Below are 15776 nucleotides of genomic sequence, written 5' to 3'. Positions count from 1 at the left end.
GTCAGGTAAAAAAATTTTCCTAAGAACCTGCCCCCCCACCCCCATTTCCAGCTCTGTGGGAGAGCAAAGCCACCACCCAGCCCAGCCACGTGGCCAATCTCAACAGCCTCCTGTGGCCAAGGCACGCGTGGCCATCAGGTATCCTGGCTACTGGGACTAAGGATAAGTGAAGAGGTGAAAGGCCGAACATTAACCAGAGTTTCTGGCAAAGCCATGTGCGTCATGGGAACTGTAACACCAGCTTCTACTCCTCTATTAACTCAGAGTCTCCGTCTGGAACACTTTCCGCTTAAGGCTTTTTATAAGTTTGACTCCAGCAGTGACAGGTATGTGTTGTTTTAAATCCACTAGCCATGCTCAAAAAAAAATATTCTTCACGTTTTAATTTTATACAATGGCTAGCAGGCACCTTAGTAACCAGCCAGAAATCAATTTCAACCACCATCAACCCCTAAACTACAGTACCAGGATGGCTGGCTAAAGAAAGGAAACGGACTGGCTGTAGTCTGACGCGTGCCCAGTACAAGGTGTCTGGCTGACTTTGTCCTAAATAAGGCTAACATTAGTGAACTAAGAACAGCGTCATGTGGCGGCCATGCCTGGCCTTCAGGAGCACCCCTCCCCAATGCGCTGGCAGGAGCGCCCCACTTTCCGGTCCAGTTTCACCATTTTCATGATGGCTTCCTCTCGGCCGCGGCCCATGTGGTCAAACGTACAGTCATGCTGCTCGGGGAGGCGATGTAACATACAGAACACATAACCTGCAACAGTGGGAGAAGCAAAGAAAACAGACTGTTAGGTGGACCTCCAAATGTCCAAACCCCAGCTTTCGTTCTGGCCTGGAGGATGGAGGGGCATCTCAGCGAGCAGACAGTGGCACACAGCAGGCACTCCTGCCACCGGAGAGAGTTTACACAGTGGCCCCCTGGGAGGAAGGGGCCTTTACCACAGCTCCTCCTCCAGGACCTCAGAAGGCCAGTGACTTCTCAGCTGCTACAGTGAGACACGCCGCCCCCTTCCCGATGGCGGTGGGGGGTGGTCTGAGCCCCTCCTTCCCCACCAAACAGGCGGGAGGGCAGAAAGCTGCCAGCTCAGCACCTTCCCAGCTTGGGCAAACTGTAACAGCCACAGGACACCCACCATTTCTAAGAGGCAGAGACGGAGCAGAAATGATTATGGCTTAAATTACATCCTGTACAGTGAGGGCTTAGGGGGGACAGTGGGTGTGATCAAACCACAGCCCACAAGTGAGTGGAGACTCTCAGAGAAAAGGGGATTATTTCAAGTGCCGGAAAAGGTATTACATATAAATAGGGGAAAGAACAGAAATGTTGAGCTCTAATCGCCAGCCATCTCAAAGGAGCCTGAGGCTTCTAACTCCACCTGGTAGGTAGGAGGCTACAGGACTGCTCCCTCTTCCTGGAGCAGAGAAATCAAGGGAAACACTGATGAGCGTGGCAGAACAAAGGACTGAGGAGAGGCCAACAGAGCAAGGAGATGGTGCAGGTGAAGGCCCTCTGATAGGAAATAATAAGAGGTGGCCCTCAGGCAGTCAGCAGGAGGCTCAGAGGACAAAGGTAACACAGAGCTGCCAAGGATGTGGCCTGTTCCCTCCCCATTCTGCTCCATTTCTAGAACTGCTGATGTCCCCAAGGTCTGTCTGGCCCTCTCTGTCAGGGAGGGGGAGGGAAAGATCCAGGCTGGGAAGCCACCTGCCAGTGCTGGCTGGCCCGTCGCCCCCACTCATCCCATCAGTCGTATGTGGCCACAGGCCTAGACCAGGTCCATAGGACCGACCTGTAGGCGAGTCTTCCCTAAACCTCCTCTCCCTGTGTGCGCGGGCAGGCATCCCACAACAGCCCCACCAAGCCAAGGCTCTCCTCACAACCACCACCTCTTCCCAGAGATTTCTTTTGCGCCCAGATCTCACTGCTCAGAGCGAACGGCCAGCCACTCCCTTCATCCATCTCCACAGCCTCCATTTCTTTTCTTTTCACAGAAGAATAACATTGGTTGAAGCAAAGACTGAGTGGCCAGGACAGGCGACAGTTTCAACAGCCTAACCTGTAAGGTTAACTTCATCTAGAGAACACTCCTCAACTGACCCTCACAGCCCTGCTCTGATGCCCTAAAGCCCATGCTGTGCATAGAGCACGTGCACAGGGCCCAGGAGCCTGAGTGACCAGGCTGACTGGACCATCCGCTGTGAGAGAAAACACATTATTAACTGCTTCCCAGGGAGAGCAGGGCAATATGTTTGACTCTAAATTGGGACTGGGTTTAAGGAAAAGAACAGAGATGAAATTTTTGTCTCCTGAGAAGCCGAGTTCCCACTTGGTCCAAAAGCAAAGTTAAGATTAATGAGCTCATGTGTTATATTTACTGATAAGTTCATTACTCGAAGATATTGGATAGTGTTGTCTTTGTCCTAAAGGACTTCCCAGCCTAAGTGTGGATGGCCTCAATATACATCCTCCATCTAACCAGCACAGCTGTCCTTTGGGGCAAGCCTACTTGTGGGGAGAGGGGCTCTGATGGGGCGCTGGCAGCCTGGTACCATGACATGCTGGTAGGCATTTTCTGCCACCAAGTCCTGACATACTTCTGGAACTTGGGCATCTATAAAAAGGGCGGGAGAACCCCCACTGCCCCCTTCCCTCCTTGTTTTCAAGATACTGAGATGATGTAGGAGAAGGTCCCAGGGGCTCTTCTCTGCTTCTGATGAATGGTGCCGGCTGAATCAAAGTAGCAAGAAATGGATTACCTCTGAAATTAACTGAGCCCTGGCTCAGCCTAACACCTCATTAGTCAAAGGCAGACTGGGGCAGAGGGGAGAGGCTCCAGCCTTGTCCTCACTACACACCCCGCACAACTTTGCTTAGCTTGCCTTCCCCTGGCTACAGAGCAGCCCCCCTCAGGGATCTGAGAGCCCCAGGCTCTGTGTGGAAAAGGAAACAGGGCGTGACAACCACAACAGCTGCCTGATGCTCTCTCTACACACCCAAGGATTCTCCATCCAGCCAGAAACACCTCATTTCTCCCTCCGAGTTCTGTGTACCTCTGTCAGACACAACTTGACACTTGGCTTTGATTTCTGAAAGGTGAAAACCACTACACAGCAGCTACACTTGGGTGCAGCACGGGTAACAATTAGAATATATGGCATTGTAATTCACTGGGGAAGAGTGTCTGGGCAAATTCTAGAAGGCTAGCTTCCCAACTTGCTGTAGTGAGGTTAGTAGCTGGAATAAATTAAGTCAATTCCCTCTCCTGTCAGGGTCACTCACCAAAAGGAAGTTACATGCTGGAACTTGTCCCAAATGCTGAGCAGGTATTATCCACTGACAGCAGCCAATCGGCTAAATGCATTTTGGTGTCAGTATTCGGGAATGGGTTGCTCTGGATACAGACGGGGGTGGTGGGGGGCGGGAATGACCCGTGGGTAGATGAATCTCTATCCTCTTTTCTTGGTACCCACAGATCTGTTTCCAGAAACTACTGCAAGTGTCATGAACTCTCAATTATTCTCTGATTGAATTCTTTAAACAGAGCTGGGTATGGAGAAATGAGTTCAGGCTGCTAGGGAAGATGATTGTTCTTAATTTCAGTGATGAATACAGTTTAAAAGTGCAAGGGGATTTACAGCCTCTGTCTACATCCTCCACAGTGTTCATTAGAAACCAATTAGGGCCTTTCCAGAGAGGGTCAACCAAGGCAGTGTCCGAAGGGATGAAAGCACAGAGGACAATGAATTGATCAGCTGAGCTGCAATATGGGTTTGGTATCATCACCAGAGGATTACACAATTCTTTTCTCCCCTAATTTAAAAAAGTTATATATCAAAACTGAATTCACTCATTCATTTGCATACATACAATCAATCCATACCTACACTCTCATCATGGCCCCCATAGTTCAGCATCACGTACTTTGAAAAAAAATTCAATATACGTTTGCCTATAAGAGCTACATACCACATGGTACTCTGGCAGGATGAGGATGGATCAGGGTAGGAGAATATGATTAAAAGGACGCTGATTCCCAAAAGAGAATGAAAACACCCAAAGCCAAAGTTTTTGAAAATATGACATGCCTGCTCAATGTGGTTTAACCTCAGCCCTTGCCCCTCTGGTGTCACATAACTGGCTGCCCTGCTCCTGAGAGGCCCGGATTCCTGGTTTTCCAGGAAATACTGGCGTAGGAGGAAGCTGCAGAGCTCCTATAGGCTGCTGGGGTTGTTTTCAGTACATCTGCACGAAACACTCAAGAATTTGTGTGGGTGTTTCTTCACTAGCTGGCACTGAAGAACAATTTAGGATGAACCCTTGATTAAAAAGGGAGGGTGAAGCAGCAACTCTGTGTGCACTTTGTTCCATGCCCCACCCCCCACCCCGCCCTGGCTTCTGGCCGCCCATCCCTCACGCAGGAAGAGGAAGAGGAGGCCCCCACAGCAGGTGATACCAGTCAGCCCCCTCCCAGTGAGCTGAGCTGGAAGGTCTCCAGCAGCTACATCCTCAGTTTGAAAAAACCTTCTTTAACTAAGCAGGCAGCATCAGGAGGGAAGAGGATGACTGTGTAGATGGTCACAGGGCTGACCTACTCAGGCTCATCCCAGTGCCCTGCCCAAGCCTGTGGCTATGGACAGCAAGAGGTGGGGGGATACCAGAAGCTTCCCTAACTCTATCATTCAGAGATACAAGAAAGGGTTTTTCCCTCACATGGCATGAGAAATACAGAAGGCAGCATTCAAGTCACTGGCCCTCAACAGAGAAGCCTGGGGGCATTCTTGTAGGACAGGTATTTTAATGGAAACCACTCCTCTGGACTCAGCCCTCCTGATGTGGGCCTGGGGCCTGTGGCACCCATGACCATATGCCATATCAACCTAAAGATGGTCAACACCCAATGGCCCTGAAAATACATTCCCAGCACAAAATGAAACTAAGGCTCATTCTTCTAAGACTTGAAAAGGTCTGAAAGTGCATGTTTCTAAAAATGCTCATTTGGTGGGAACCAAACTTCTGACTCTTTAGCTTTTAAAGTTAATGTCTGGAAGCCATACAATTCATTCTGATGCCTTCATCCACAGTTAAACTTCACATCTGCTTACACGGGTGTGTGTGTGTGTGTGTGTGTGTGTGTGTGTGTGTGCGCGCGCGCGCGCGCGTGCGTGTGTGTATTTTGAGACTAAACACACAGGATAGAGAATAATTTGTACAAATGCCATCATCAAACAAAGATGACACCCAACACCTTGCTCTAAGTGCTATGAAAGTTTTAACACTGTTTTGTTTCACTAACTTGTTTACAAAAATCCACAACTATCACTGCCCAAGAGGAACACTGGGAAGAAGCCTCACCAAAGACCTGAGGAGAAAGGGTCTGTGTCCTTTACCTCTCAGTAGTGCTGGTAGGCAAGGCCCTGAGGGCACTAGAACCAGATAACTGCCTCACCTACCAGTTCCATCCCTCCACTGCTCCCTCACCCACAAGCCATGGGAAATGGCTAAGGTACTGGGGGCAGGGAGATGGGAGGAGGAGGAGCTGGGGGGCAGAAGGAGGGAGCCAACCTTACACTCTGTAGACAGCAGGCAGGGTAGCCCTTACCCTCTGGCTGAGGCCCTGGGCTCCTCCCCCCCACAGCCAGCACTTCCCTCCAAACCCTAAGAATTAAGCAGGGGCTGGAACTTTATCCATGGAATTTCCTAAGGGAGGCAAAGAAAGTGATGCCAAAATCCACATTCCAAGTCTCAGCCCTTGACATTTTTATTCAATCTCTGTCAGACAGAAATGCTGCTTATCGGCTTTATCTTAGAGTAAAAAGCACCATTTAAAGTTGGCAAAGTTGGGCAGCTCTGGATAGTTTTAGACTTTAATTAATTAAACATTTGTTTTCTTGCAGGATCTGACCCCCTCCCCCCCCCCCTTGAAGGCTCACCCACCGCGGTGGTTTTAGTAAAGCCACAGACCAGGGCAGGCCTCAGCTCCAGCTATTTAGGTGTTTCTACCTCACTTGTAAGAAATATTTTACACTTTCTTGCTCATTTAAATTTCAAATTGTCAAAGCAAAGGTTCAAGCAGAAACTAAAAATACTGACAAGCCTTGGGGACCGAGGCCCTGTAAAATGATCCACCAGTGAGCAGCCTGAGGTGGCAGTGCACGTGTGCATGCTGTCTGTGCAGTCACGTCTGCCCTCCAGCCCCCTACCTGTGCTGGCTGCAGTGTACGTCCAGTTAGGAGGACAATCAGAGACTGTTCCTACACGTGAGCATGGGCTCCAGCAAACACAGCCTACCCGACGCCTCCCGAAGCTTCCTGAGAAACCTCGGCAACAGACAGTCCAAATTTCAACTCATCAATAGGCACCACTTGCTATCTTTTTAAAGAATAATGACAAATGTGCCTGACCCATGTGTCTGAAATGACCAGGCAAGCTTGTTAGAAAAAAGAATCACATTTTTTTTTCCCAGCAAGGTAAAAGTTTCTTAAAGCTCAGGACAGCACAGTGACCTCATAGCTCATTTGTAAGTACATGCTGGGAACAGCAGGTGGCTACAGGAAAGCTTGTTGGAAAGCATTAGCCATTTATACTCCCACCAGCAGCAATCCCGGATTACACCACATTCACTGACCCAATGCCCAAGGCAGAATTTGTAGCACAGAAACATATTAAAGGATCTTAACACATTTTATTTCATCAGACCCAGGGTATGGGCAAAGCAGCTACAAGTGATTCAGGAACGGAGTGTGTCTGCTTTGCATTCTCCTCCATCTCTGGCTCTGCATGGTGGAGGGGAAAGCATCGCGCTCCAAGAAACAGAACTGGATCGTGGCTCATGAGTGGCCAACACAGTGCTTAGCTGGGCCGGGGGAGAGAATGGGTGGATGGGCAGGGGTCAGCTACCCAGGGTGCTGGAACCAAAGCCACAGTAGATCACCAAGGTGGGCATCGGTCTGTTTTTCAAAGGGAAGGAGAGCCTTCAGTTTGTAAGAGCCCATTCTAGTCAACAATTTAATAAAAACCACTAAAATATACCAAGACAATTCTAAAACAGAAGCAATCATCTGTTTTCCCCCAAATCAATTATAATACCAGTTAGATACAAGCTAAATGTTAGAACAAAAAAGCAGTGTGACAGCAGGCAAAGATATGGGAGCCTGGTGCCCTGAGCTCCTAAGGTGGCTGTGTGCACTCAGCAAGTGGCTCTGGGAGAGGAGACAGCAGCAGAGGGAGAAAAAGGTGTCGTGGTCCAGTGTAATAACAAAGCTCCTGAAGTAACTTGCACACATGTCATTTTAAAAGTATACATGGGGCGCCTGGGTGGCTCGGTCGGTTAAGCGTCCGACTTCGGCTCAGGTCATGATCTCACGGTCCGTGAGTTCGAGCCCCGCGTCGGGCTCTGTGCTGACAGCCAGAGCCTGGAGCCTGTTTCAGATTCTGTGTCTCCCTCTCTCTCTGCCCCTCCCCTGTTCATGCTCTGTCTCTCTCTGTCTCAAAAATAAATAAACGTTAAAAAAAAAAAATTTAAAAAAAAAATAAATAAAAGTATACAAAATTCACCGCTCCTGGTATCCTTTATTGTTCTCTAGATAGCTCCCTTCTTGCAAAAACTCTACTGACCTCTTTCCTCTCCTCTGGGGGGAATGTCTGCCTTGTCCCAGTAATGTCTCCTATCACCCAACTCAGGCAACCTTGCTTTACCTGACATTCACAGAACAAGTCCTGCCCCCTTCACTCTTGCCTCCACCCAGGAAAAGCCTAGTCCTATTTTTGCCACCGTGGGTGGGAGGTAGGGCAGGGCACCTGCATCACAAAGGATACCGTGCCATCAATTCTGACTTGTGAGAACCCTCCAAGCATGCCCGGTAACACCTCAGCGCACAAGGAGAAGGGGGTTGGCTGCAGGCTCACATTCTGCTGGGCTGTTTTATCTACAGATGAACATATATTTAAAAACTATGAACATATATTTAAAAACTAAGAGAAGATGGCTCAAGGCAGTTTTTGCCACAGGAATAATGACTTGCATTTTCAAACATCATTCCATTTTAGTAGCAAAGGCAGGCAGTATTAGCCTCTTGGTACCTGAGGCAGTTTTAACGATCCAGAAAAAAACCCTAGCAGGTGCCTGCACTCCCAGCCTCTGCTCCATTCCTTCCCCCCACCACAGGCCTCTCAGTGTCTCCAGATAATAGTGAGGTACTGGCAGGAAACTTCCATTTCTTGGGTGACCTTATCCTCCTCCCAACAGGCTGGAGATTTCTCTTTCAGCATTTCCTTGTCCTTTAAAGGACTACCTTCTCAAATGGAGAACCCTCCTAGAAAACTAGCTCCAAAGCTGCACTGTAGGCAAGAAAAAGGGCCCCACCCACCCCACCCAAGAGCCACTGAGGGCACAGCCTGGGCCCAATGGAGCAACTTAGCTGCCAGGCTCTCCAGAGAACTGTGGCCTGTTTAGCCATCCCTGAGGCTACACTGGCAAGAGCCAGTTCACCCAAGTCACAGAATGTCAGGGGGCCTCCGACTGTAAATGCCATGTGTCTCTCTCCAGAACAACACTTGGAAAGGAAAGGAATACTTTCGCCATTTTTCTCTGTCGGCCTTTCAATCCATATGGTGAGGTCACGGGAAGATGACAGATCGGAACTGGGAGGTACCTATGGCAAATCCCATGAACAGGGCAACCTCAAGTTCTCTTTCTGCAAAACCCAGTGAGAAGCTTGTGCTTTGGAGCCAAAGTACTGGATTCAAGTTCCAGCTGCACTGCTCTGACAGTTGTGTGTTACAGGTAAGTCATTCAACCTTTCGGAGCCTCACTTGTACCGCCCATAAACGGGGTTACGGACATTAAAGCAGCTAGTGCACACGAAGCCCCGGGCTGGAGGAAGGCTGCTGCTGGATGGCTCCTCCAGCTTTTGTCACCCCCTCACCTTACAGGATATAACTAACAAACTCGACTTCAAGGCTGGGAGCCCCCTTCCCCTTCTTCCTCCTCCCGTTTACCTCTCAGTCTAGACTCTGGTTTCCTTCTGAGAAACTGCTACTGCAAAGGAGAATGAACGTGAAATCTTCCTCTGAACACGTGGTCTCCTCTGCCCCTCTTCACAAACCTTTTTGTACAGACTACAGATGCACAGTAAGTGACAAGCTCAGTAAAGATTTCTGTTGAAGATATGCAAATTTTAGAGCAACTTGATTTAAATATATGAAGACTACACAGGGCAGCCTAGAAAGCACTCACTGGTTAGGGACACCATGAAAGGGACACAAACTTTCCAAGGACAGCAGAGAGCAGCTTCTCTGCTCCTGTGGGGGCTTCTCCACAGGTATGGTTGTGAATTCTGCAAGCCTCTCTCACAAGCAGAGGCAGAGCAAGTGTGTTTCCAAGTTTGGTCACGTACTGACCGTGCGCTGAAGAGCCCGTGTCTATTTCCCTGAGACGGTCGAGCTGGGAGCTGCGGTGAAAGGAGGAACAAGAGAAAGGAATGGGCTGTAGACATTCTGAAAACAATTATGCTTTTATCCAAACGGTGCCAATGTCACGTGCATTTGCTTTGTGCTTCTTTTAAGAATGAAAAGTCTCTCTACATGCCTCTTGTTTTCACATTAACTCAGAAAGGTCATTCTGAGGGCCTCCAGAGTATAAGCACGCTCTTCTTGATTTTCACAAAATTTAAGCCTTAAAGTCACAAATCCCACAACATGTGAGGTCCACTGTTCTAAGTGTGTGTAGAGGGGAGGGGAGGGCAGAGAAGCTGGCTTCTTGATTCTCCATTTTTAAAGTTACTTTATTTAAACACCCCTCATCTGCAGGGAGAGAGGCTTACTCAGTGGCAGAAGAATGCTTTAGCCGTACACATGAATTCAGACTTGAAACCAAACCATGGATATAGACAGTTAAAACCCCCAATGAATGGACCACCCACTCCAGGATCCTAGAGACTTCTTTTCTGCCTGGGTGGGGGGAGTTGACCTCACAGCCCAATTCCCTTTCACTCGGAGAGTGGGTGGGGAGGGGGGCACAGATAAGGTTATACAGTCCAGGTATATAAAAAATGCCATGAATGGAGCTTGCTCATTGCTAAACCCAATGGGCTCTTTTCAGTTCTCCTCGATAGTGTCTGAACAGTTGACTACTCCCACGGGCACATACTGCTTTCCTTGTTTCTGTGACTACTCCTGTGGGCATATACTGCTTTCCTTGTTTTTATTCTCTCTCCCTACTGTCCTTTAAGTATGAGAATTCCTCAGCGCTGGACTCTTTTTTTTTTTTTTTTTGTCTCACCCACACTTGTCCCAATGTTTAAAACTCTAACCACATAGGCCAACAACTCTGAAATGTCTTTCTCTGTCCCAGACCTACCTCTCTCTTTGGAGCTCTATGCCTCTGTATCCAATTATCTACTGGCTAAGTTGGATATCTTAGATTCAAGGTGCCCAAAATGGAACACTTGCTATTCCCTCACAAACATACTTCTTCAGTGTCCCCCACTCTAGCAGAACAGGCTCACCTTGCAGCCAGTGGCTTATGACACGAACCTGGGTCATCACTGATATATTCCTCATTCTTCACATTCAACTACCAAGTCCTGTGGATCCTAGTCCCCATAATCAAATTCATTCTCCTTCCACCTTTACCACCAGCACCCAGTCAAAGCCACCAGTGTCTCCTACTAGGGCCACTCCAACAACCCTGTGATCCCACACACCCCGATTTGTGATAATCACACTCTTATTTAAACCCTTTAGTGGTTTCCCAAGAATGACAATCAATTTCACCATCTTAGCTCACTCTCATACCCCACTGCCTCTTTGTCTCTCCTCATGCCATTCACCCCCCCACCCTCCTGTACTCTATGTCCTTGACACACTCACCTAACCAAATGCTTGCTTCCTCAGGCCTCACTTTGAATGGCTTCTCCTCAGGAAGACCTCCCTAGACCCTCAGACTAATCTAGAGCCCCATTATACACTCTCATGGCATCCTGGACTTTTCCTTGAAACACTGGTCACAATTATACAGTCATTGTGTAATGTTTTCATTTAACTTGTTTTCCTGATTTCATGAAAGCAGGAACCACGCTTTTGTAATTTAATGCCTAGAACAGTGTGTGGTTCACTCAAAATATTTCAACTGAGTTAATGAACGGGAGGTTAGTTACAGAGACTGTGTTCTCCGAACCTCAGGGGACAGATAAAGGCCAGTCAAGAGCTCAAGTGGCCAAATCCAACCTGCTCACCCTCATTTCTCAGCAGCATCTGTCTCCCGTTCCTTTCTTGTAGTATTTCCCTCCCTTGGCTTCTATGGTGTTCTGTGATGTTCCTCATCTTCCTCCCACCTCACTGGCTATAGCTCCTTGGGACCCTTTACTGGCTTCCCTTCTGAAACCACTACAGAATGTAGTCCTCTTGTATTTTTGTACATTCCCTCCTGTAGGTAATCTCATCCAGACCCAAAGCTTCAAGTACAGTCTAAATACTGATGCCTCTGGAATTTTTATTTCCATCCACAGATTATTCCCCTAAACTCTAAACTCCTATATCTAACTTACTACTTGACAAACACACCCAAACAGACTGGTTAATAGGAACCTCAACTGTAACATGTTCAAAACAAAAGTCCTGTATTAGCTCATCTCCTAATCCTCCCTGCCTCAGGGAGTGATACCATATCCACACAGTTGCTCAAGCCAAACCCAGGCCTCTTTCTTGGTTTCTTATTCCCCGCGCCAACTTTATTATTAGTCTTGTTGGATATACCTCTAACTGATGTTCTAAATCTGCCCAAGTGCTTCTCGCCATCATCTCATGCAAAACTCCCGTGGCAAGAATGAGTGTGGCATGCTGATGGAACAGAACAAAGGCCAGCAAAGGCTGAGATGCAGTGAGGCCAAGCCTCCAACATGGCTACCTGGAGCCCACGATGCAGTTGCACTCTTCTGCCTTTGCTGCCTTCCCACCCCCAGCCTTCTCTCTCAGAGCAGTTAGAGGGATTTCTTTCTTTTTCTTTCCTTCTTTCAGGGCAAGTGACTTGAGATGTACTTTTTAATATTTGTTAATTAATTCCTGTTTGAATAGGGAATACATGAATATAACAGAAATTCAATTTGCAGGAAATAATATTCAACAAAAACTAAGTCTCCCTTCCCATTCTCTCAGTTGCCCTCCCCAGAGGCAAAGCAACCACTACGACCAGTTCTTATGTATTCTTGATAGTGTATGCATACACAAGCATTTGTGTTCATGTCCCAGAGAGATAGAAATGTAACACAAAATGTAAATCAGATCACGCCACTCCTTTGCCTAAAGCCCTTCAATGCCTTCCCACTACTTTTACTTAGAGTAAAATTCTAGTAGACCTTGCAAAGGTCTAACTATCCCCCATCTGGTCCTGCCCGCCTCTCCTCATGCACTGTGTTCCAACCACACGGGCCACCTTTCTGGTCCTGATATGCTAGGTTGTTCCTCCCTCAGGGTCACCTCACTGTTCTCTCCACCGAGGACACTTCCCCTGCCCAAGTTCTCTGAATGGCTGGCTCTCCTAGTTTTTATGTCTCAGCTCAGCTTTCACCTCCTTCCAGATGCTAGCCTCCCCACCACTACCTGCAGCACCTCCACCCCACCCCCACCCAGGGCAGAGCCCTTCTCTTTCTCCGTCATCCTATTATACCACAGCACTTACTCCTACCACAAAATATCTCATTTATATCTTTTCCCTTGTTTACTGCATCTCCCTCCCAAAGAATAAAAGCACCATGCGGTCAGGGACTTTGTTGCTGTTTTCCCTGCTGTTCCTCTGGAACTCAAGTAGACTGAATAAATAAATAATTTGAGTCAACATCTGACTCATTAAAAATAGAAGAAAATTACTTTTGGCAATAAAAGAATGTTTAATGCTGGTAACTGTGCCCCTCCCTGCCACCCCTGGAAATAGTAGACCACACAGTCTACTTCAATTACCCGGGTGAACAGGAGCACAGTGAGTGCAATCTAAAAACTATTACTGTCTGGCTTTGGATATATTCCATTGTTTTGCAGTATCTGGTTTACTTTCCTAATTATGCTTTTCTATTGCCATTATTAATATGAACCTATATTCACTGAGCTCACTCTGAGAGGCAACCCAGAAATGTCCAAGATGGCATTAGATGCTCTCCTGGAATTAAAACTTTGCTCTAACTCATAATCATAAATGAGCTGAGTACAGATAATGAAGAATTGAAGCATAATCACCCAAGTTCCCACTGACATTCATTTCGTACTCTACCCCCCAGTATTTTGGTCATTTATTCCAGATTCCATGGAAAATTAATCCTGGGGTAGTTAAGTTCAAAGGAAGAGCAATTTAATTGATACAAGAGTATTAACACTAACCTGGCCCTTTAATTTGTAAATCTGGAAGCCTTCCCCTTCCCAGGTGAATCTGTTACACTGCAGTGCACTGCTCTAGGGAGCACATGTCATACTATGTATTAGTCACAAGGATGCACAAACTCCATCATGTGCTGACTCATAGTTTCCATCTCCCAAGAGCCACCGGGCTGACATGGTTCAAGAAGAGCATGTGAGTGTGTGGAGAGGCCTGCTGCTATACAGCATAATCTAGAGAGGAAGAAGCCTGCTCAGCTCCTCAAGGCACAAGTGGGCTGCCAGAAGTCTAAGCCTCCATTACCCACAGGAAACGTCTTCAACAGAGTATCCACTGCCTGCCACCTCCCACCTTACAGCCTAAGAACAACCCATCTGCATCCAAGCAACATCTTGATTGATACTTAGAAAATTCTGGCCATAGGAGAGCATCCAACACTTGCATGGTACATTTCCCCCTAGTCCCTCTGCAGCCGGAGAGTACTGTTCTGGAGAATTCATCAGGATAAATGAAGCAGTCTTGGCTGTCTGCTGCAGGAGAGAGCCACTGGGCAGAGTTCCCCATAGGCCAGTGCCATCTGTCTCCCAGTCATCCAACATGACATTGCACATTTCGGCACCTACAACAGTCGGTGAGGCCCCGTGATCATGTACAGGGAGGTACCCAGAGAAAAGAGGAGCACTTCTTGTCATCCCCTCCTTCCAAATATGCCCCTGTGTTGCACACTGAGAATAAAGCAGACAGTACAGGTGGCTCTACATGTCAACTCCACAGGTGACAACAGGGAAAGGGAACATCCTTCAAATCTCAGGAAGAGGTAAGCTGGGGCACCCTCCCAAGCTCACACAACCCCTTGAGTAAATGCCAGTGGACTTTCCCCACCCCACCACATCTCCATTTCTGCCCTCTTCCCATTTCCTTAGATTTCTAGTCCTTTTCTACTTTGTTTTCCTCCTTTTTCTAACACCTCCCCCCAAATCCCCCCACTCCCGCTTTCTGTTTCTCAAGGTGCCTCAGTAGCTATGGTTGCCTTGACACCTGCTCTGACCACAGAGGGGGTTTTCTGGACAGCAGGATCAAGGGCAGACCGAGTCTGGTGGACAGTGGAGTATCCACACTATGTAGCTTCTACATGTGCAGCTGTCATCTGTCTGGAAAGTACATGGCAGATGACTTCATCTCCTGCTCAATTCTGCCTAAGCCTGAATAGGGATGGGAATACTGTTTGTACAAACAAGGATATGTGGAAAGGTGAGCAATTTCGTAGAGAAGCCAGCTGACCCAATTATCTTAGGCACTTCTCCAGTGAATTATAGGGCTGACTCATCCTTTTTGGTCTTTGGCCTCTGAATTCTGTGCCATATTTCACAGTGGGCCTTGACTACCCCAAATCAGCTCTTCTTCTCAGCAGCTAGACAGTGCCATCTCTCAGCACTTATCTCCCACCTACCCAGCATGTGTACGTTTGGAGTCTCTGGGTCCTGTCCCAGGGACGCTCTCCCTAGTGGCACTGAGTTTCAGAGACTGAATGGTTCTAACGACGCCAACCACTATCTGAGAAACTATAATCCACAAACACTGTGATGGGGCTCTGGTCAGTGGGCAGACAATACGTATTGAGTGCTAAGGTGACCTTCCTCATATCTGTCTTCTAAAAGATGGCTGTGCCCCCCAAATGCAAGTTCTCTTTTTATATATAACACTGCCTATAATATCAACCGATGCTGCGGAACCTGTGTTGCTGATTTGTCACAGTCTTATTCAGGCTCATTGCTGGCCGCAAGATAGCCGAACCTGAAGTGGTGAGGCTTTTCTTGGAGTCTACATCTCTAGGGCCCAATAGTTGAGGAGTAAGGACTATCATGTGATCTTATCAGAGCCTTGGTCTGCTTAGGTAAAAGCACTTTCCAGAAGCAGAAACAAACTTCATTGATATTGATCTCTTCAGAGGAAAGGTGCTATAGAAATCTCATCTAATAAATAAAGGATTCAGGCTCCAGTGTTGGGCTGTCAGTCCAGCAAGGAAAAGAAGCTATCAGGCTCAAGGAGTCAAAAGTATTTATTGGTCATCTGTGCAATGTTTACAGAGCACTATTCTAGGGGCTGGGTGGAGGAAAAGGAAAAGAAAAAAGTCACTAGTTTTCCTGCCTTTCAAGACAGCTGGAGATGTGCAGAGAGGAAAACAGCTGAAGGACACAAGAAGCAAAGCAAGAAATCAACTGCAAATAAAATCAATACAACCCAGCTATATGCAATAAATCAGGGGCACTGAGGAGAGGTCAACTGCATACGGTATCCTGGAGTGGGTAAGTTTTCAAGGACAATGAGGACATGAATTAGCACTCAGGAGAAAATGGAACGTTCACATCAATAAGAATTAAGTGCCACTGTGTCTCACATTACCC

The 15776-nt window shown here is 47.6% G+C and overlaps 1 protein-coding gene across 2 annotated transcripts in view; it reads right to left on the bottom strand.

The window, feature by feature from the left end:
• Positions 1–368: 368 nt before the first annotated feature.
• Positions 369–15776, bottom strand: part of ZFAND3 (zinc finger AN1-type containing 3) — a 318826-nt gene continuing 303418 nt past the window's right edge. For both annotated transcript variants that reach the window (XM_042986251.1, XM_042986252.1), the window contains one exon: positions 369–761. In XM_042986251.1, coding sequence (XP_042842185.1) covers positions 607–761 — 155 coding nt within the window. In that variant the 3' untranslated portion in view covers positions 369–606. The remainder of the gene's footprint in view (positions 762–15776) is intronic.

Source organism: Panthera tigris, chromosome B2 (assembly GCF_018350195.1).
Source record: "Panthera tigris isolate Pti1 chromosome B2, P.tigris_Pti1_mat1.1, whole genome shotgun sequence".
Classification (NCBI taxonomy): Eukaryota; Metazoa; Chordata; class Mammalia; order Carnivora; family Felidae; genus Panthera; species Panthera tigris.
This window is presented reverse-complemented; position numbering and strand designations above follow the sequence as displayed.